Raw genomic sequence first — 6,000 nt, 5'->3', positions numbered from 1 at the left:
TAAATTTTAAAAAAGAACCAAAAAAGACTTTCAATTTTTCATATCCTCACTAACACAACACTTGTCATTGTTATTTTCTGATTTTTTTCCTGAGCTATTATTTGTTTTAATAGTGCCCACTCTCATGGACACAAGGTCCTATCTCATTATTTTTATGGAAACCTCCCTAATAACTAGTGATGTTGAGCTTGTTATTTTTATATGCTTGTTAGACGTTTGCACATTTTCGTTGATGGAATGTCTATTCAAACCGTTTACCATTTTTTCCATTTATTTTGAAACAGATTTCATATATACAGTTTTAAGAGCATAATATTTCCCATGCTCCCTTCTTCCCTTCTTATTTTTCTTTTAATTTTTGTTATGACATACTTTGAATTTACTTTATAGAAACAAGCTTTATCCGCCACTAAATGAAGAATTCAACAACTGGTAAGTAGAAAGACCACTAAGAATCAGTTGTTTGTTCTTTTTTGTTGTTGTTGTTACTGATCAGTCATAATGATCATTCCTTCATTCAGGATATGAACCTCTTATTGGATATATGTTTTGCAAAAATCTTTTTCCACTACATAGGATTCTTTTCACACTGTTGATTGTTTCTTTTTCTGTACAGATCTTTATAGTCTGATATAATCCCACTTTATATTCACTTTGGTTATTGTACTTTGAACAGCACAATTAAGAAATCATTGTTCAGACCAGTCTCATCATGCTTTTCTTCATTTTTCTCTATGAGTTGTAGAAGATATGTTATGATTAAGAATTTAATCTGTTCTCAGTTTATTTTTGTAACTGGTGTAAGATAAAAGTCCAACTGTATTCCTTTCCATGTGGATGTTATGTTTTGTCAATATTAGGAATTTTTTTTTATTAATTGGTTTGAATGTTACAGAGAGAAAAGGAGACACAAACACACACACACACACAGAGAATGAGAGAGAGAGAGAGAGAGAGAGAGAGAGAGAGAGAGAAAGTTTCCATGTGAAGGTCACCCCCAAAATGACCTGAAGGGCCGATCTAAGCCAGGCCAAAGCTAGGAGCCAGAAGCTTCATCCTGATCTCCCTCATGGGTGCAGGGACTCAAGATCTTGGGCCATCTTATGCTGCTTTTCCAAGTGTATTAGTAAGGAACTGAATAGGAAGTGGAGTAACTGGGACTCAAAAAGGTGCCCAAATGGGATGCTGGCATTGCAGGTAGTGGCTTTACCCACTAGGCCATAATAGCAGCCCCTTGGGAGTTATTTGTTCAAGAGACAAATATTTGTGTGCATTGATCCCCTTGTCAATAATAATTTGACCATATATATGGCTATTTCTGAGTTCTTTATTTTATTTATACGTTCATTGTAACTTTTTGTAATATATTTATAAATTGTAGTATGAGACCTCCATCTTGGTTTTCTTAACCAAGACTTTCTTAACCATAACTCTTTAGACCTTTCAAGATCCATTGAGCTTTCATATGCATTTTAGGTCAGTTATGCATTCTTAATTCATTGTTTAAATATATATGGGAGTTGATAGAGCAGGAAGAAGAAAATATATTTTGTTGCAATACCTTTATTATTCAATGTTGTAATGAGATTGAAAATTCTCCAAAGCCAGATCTTGCTCTTCTTGCAAGATCCAACAACAGTGGCTCTAGGTATACTGTTGTTTTACCCCACAGCAACACATTCTAATGCGCAAATGTAACACCCACCTTAATGTTTACTAGTATTGTTATTTTTTAAAACCCATTTCTATTTTCTTTTTAAATAAATAGTATAAACTGTATATTAGCTGTGATTCAATACTACCAAAGAAAAACTATCTTGTACTTCAAACTTTATGTGTATTAATATGTAGGTCTAGAACATTTTTTTCTCCCTAAAAAAATCTTTCAACTTGGACATTTTGTTACTATGCTTTTCTTTTAAGCAACATAGTTATTTATGAAGTATTGTGAACTTATAATAAAAGAGACTAAATCTTATACTTAGACTGAGTAGATACATCATCATTGGGTACATTTGTTCAATATTTATTTAGTACATTTAAAATTTGAGTGATTAAACCCCAATCTATTTAACCTTTGCATCTTCTCACATGGAAGTCAGCATTATGCTGAAGGAAATTCATGTAATTTTCCAGCTGAATATTTTGCTATATTTGCATCTGTGCTTGTATGCTAATAGCAAACATTTATTGATTGCTTTCCTTTGTCTAAATACTATGATGATTGCTTTACATACATGAAGTCATTTAAATGGGATGCCTACACTCTGTAAGAATTTTTACATTGTTTCCCCTCTAAAGATAAGAAAACTGAGATATGGTATCATTTTTCTCCAATTTTTAAAAGTTTCATATTCCATATATTCAGTTTTACTTTTTCATTCAACCTGTAGATATTACTTGCTGATATTTGAATAGCTAAATCATTCATTTTAACCAGTGAATCAGTCATAACTGTTTATCTTTTTCTTTCATAGTGGAAAATTGCATAATCTGAAAACTCTGCTATCATTTATACTGCTTTGTCATCATATTTATTTGCTCCCTCACAGCAGAAAACTAAATCACATGGAAACTTTGCTTTTATAAATAGTTCTTTGTGCATGTCTATATTGTATACATGTTTCAAAGTCTAGCTTTGGAGCAAGTTGGTGACTAAGCCTCTTCAATGATTGATTTGCCACAGAGACATCAATTTAAAAAGCTATTCATTTAACAAACTACCTTCAAAAGAGCTAAGGAAGCCAGGTGAGAGAAACTAATACTAATAAGAATATATGCACTGAAGAAGGAAAGTTGTCTGCTTCACTCATCGCCTGAATGACAGCAGTACAACATGGAAAGGAACACTTTGCCACTGGGAGAGGAATACTAGCTTTCAGCCAGTGATACCCTACCCAACAAAGCTATCTTAAAGATATGAAGAGAAGGTAAAATATTTCCAGACAAAAATTGATAGAATTTATAACCACCAGACTTGTCTTGTAAGCATGCTAAAAGGATTTGCTCATACTGAAAGAAAGATGATGAATAAGAAGAAATTATTAGAACATAGATTCTGGCAAGAAAATCATACAAAAGCAAATGTCTTAATATTATAAACCTGGCATGTAAACTTCACATTTAGTGTAAAGACTAAAAATTGAAACTATTAAATAAATATATTAGTAAGTAAATGACAGAGAATATAGAAAAATGTAAAATGGGATATCAATATTTCAAAATACAGAAAAGAATGGAGTGCAAGTGTACAGTTACCTATTAGTATTTTATAATTTTCTTTTTTGTTTATTTTCTTAACTTTATGATGAAAGTTTATTTGCTGTAATTTTTAAAAGATTATTTATTTGAAAGAATTACAGAGAAAGAGAGGGAAAGACACAGAAATAGAGAGAGTTGTTCCATCCACTGGTTCACTTCTCATATGGTCACAGTTGCCAGCACTGGGCCAGGCCAAAGACAAGAATCAGGATCTTCTTCTTCCAGGTCTCTGATGTGGGAAGCAGGGGACCAAACACTTAGGCCATCTTCTGTTGCTTTTCCCAGGCCGTTTGCAAGGAGGTGGGTCAGAAGTGGAACACCCTGGACTTTAACTGGTGTTATATGGGATGCAAGAATCTCAGGAGGCAGCTTTACCCATTATGCTACAATTCCAGCTCCATAGCTTGTTATAAAGAAATTAAGTTTTGTGTAGGCCTCTTGATAATCACAAAGCAAAAAATATATAAAAGATATACCAAAAATAATAACTAAGATGTTAAAATACAATACTAGGGAAAATCAACCACAAAGAAAAACTGTAAGAGGAGAAAGAATGAAAAACTACTATATGGAAAATGAGTAACACATTCCCAATTAAGACACGAAGTGATGAATGAATAAAACCAAGACTCAACTATGTGCTGTTTACCAGAAATTCACTTCACCTTTAAGGACATACACAAACCCTGCCCTGTTTTAGGGCAGACTATCTCTATAGCTAGCAGAACAGCCTTTCGCTCAGTAGATGTGACCCTGCTTAGCACAGCATGGAAAAAATAGATCAATAAGCCACAACCCACAACAACCACTACTGCAATAATCAACGCATAGGAATGGAACCAAAATTTCACGAGTCCCCATCAGTAATCAACCAGTCCCGTGTAAAGGTGATAATTGTCAGGATAGAAACATGGGTAGCACTAAGTTTTAGCATTTGTTCAGTTAAAATGAAGTGTGCCTGAGAAAATTCCTTATCCCAAGGGCCTCTGATATAGGCTGACAAGTTAGACAGGCAAATTGGTGACACAAATAACTGTGTCGCGAACATCACAATGGAGGTTTGCCAAAGCAGTACCTTGAAGGGCTGATCCCAGAGTCTGGTCCAGTTACTGTGCATGAGCAGCCTGAGAGTTTGACATCAGTGCTGCACAGATCAGCACCACCAGCAGCGAACCTATTGGATTGGGGGTCAGAAGCAGGCATTGGGCTTGGTCCATCAGACTCTTGAGGTCTCCCCATGTCAACTGATGTTGGGAGGGGGCAGGCCTCCTCCTCTTTAGGTGTCTCTTCATTGGTGGCGCGTTCAGGGAAAGGCACTGAAGTTGGCTTGTTGGAGGGTTGGTTTTTGGAGATTGGGGTCCAGGGTTTGATATTTCGGCCGGTATACACACAAGCTGTGGAGCGATCTCTGGAAAGACACAAGTGAAACCTCTTCCCATTGTTGTGAGGGAATCAGGCCCCTTCCATTTTTCTGTGGTCGGGTCCCTCCATTGAACCAGGGGCAACTGGGTTGGGCCTGTGAGAGGTCTCCAGTGTCTCTCACTGCTGGTAGCTCTCCAGAGGGTGAAACTTTTAAGAAATTGAAGGTGAAAAGAGAAATGTCTACTGCCTCAAGCCATGGATACATGCCCATGGCAGTTTCCCAAAATTTTTCAGTTTCCTTCTGTGTCAGTTTAAGGCCGAAAGTTTCCAACAAATCTTGCAAGAGCTTAGGCCTGAGGTCTTTACTTGGGGTCTGGTCCATAGTGAAGGGCTAAAGTGAGTAACCAATCAATCAGGAAAGCAAAAGAAAGAGCTAAAGATACATCTACTGACAGACCAGTCCAACAGGGCAATAACAGAGTCCCAGAGAGAAAATGAGGGTAGCCAAGAGAATTACCACAGGGGAATAGTAGAAGATCCACATGAGGAGCTGATGATCATGGCAGGGGCCCCTAGAAAGAGATGGAGGTATTTTCTCATGTGGTAGAGAGTGGTCGGAGCTGATGACCAATGGGCAATGCCTCCTCACCTAGCAGGGTGGGCTCCATGGACTCCACCCTTGCCTACCTTACACTTCTAACTGTTCTGGCACCAGCTGCGGCCTCGTCCTGCAAGGCCCACACTGTCAGCATGGTGGGGCAACAGCATTATTTGACTAGAATCACCGGAGGCAGTTTAGGTAAACAAGTCTGTTTATTAACAATCAGGCACAAGTTTTTATAAGGCAAGCAAAGGGAGTAGCTCACTCAGGGTAGCAACAGTAATTCTATAGGATATAACAGATACTGGTGCCACTACACTTCTCCAATCAGCTTGAAGATCACATAGCCTTCCAGGTGGTCATATGGGTCTGGGCCACACCCAGGAGCTGCTCACCTAGTTTACAATCACAAGGCCCTTCAACAGGGGGTGGGGGAAGGGGAAATGCCTGGGGTCCCTGCTGCCTGCCAGCAGCCAAATCATGTGTGGGTCTCAATGTGCTAAGCCCCTGGCTAGAGTCTTTCCTGGGAGGCATGGTGCGCCATGCCCTCTTAACCTCCTGCATGGGCTAGGCAGGCAGTCTCCCAGCCAGGCACAGGATTGTCCCCACACAAAGTGAAATGATAGAATAAGATCTTCTATGCAAGTGAAAACCAAAAGACTAGCCATTTTTATATCAACTAAAATAAACTTTGAATGAAAAGCAGTAAAAAGAGATATCAACAGTTCCTATTTAATGGAGAGGTCAATTTAGCAAGAGTAAGTAATAATTTCAAA

General features: G+C 37.8%; 1 protein-coding gene across 1 annotated transcript in view; it reads left to right on the top strand.

Moving 5' to 3' along the window:
• Positions 1–5,253: 5,253 nt before the first annotated feature.
• Positions 5,254–6,000, top strand: part of CYLC2 (cylicin 2) — a 44,245-nt gene continuing 43,498 nt past the window's right edge. The window contains exon 1 of the mRNA XM_062206722.1: positions 5,254–5,422. Within this exon, the coding sequence (XP_062062706.1) occupies positions 5,254–5,422 (169 nt within the window). The remainder of the gene's footprint in view (positions 5,423–6,000) is intronic.

Source organism: Lepus europaeus, chromosome 12, assembly GCF_033115175.1.
Source record: "Lepus europaeus isolate LE1 chromosome 12, mLepTim1.pri, whole genome shotgun sequence".
Classification (NCBI taxonomy): domain Eukaryota; kingdom Metazoa; phylum Chordata; class Mammalia; order Lagomorpha; family Leporidae; genus Lepus; species Lepus europaeus.
The sequence above is the reverse complement of the archived record's forward strand: the minus strand, read 5'-3'. Positions and strand labels throughout refer to the sequence as shown.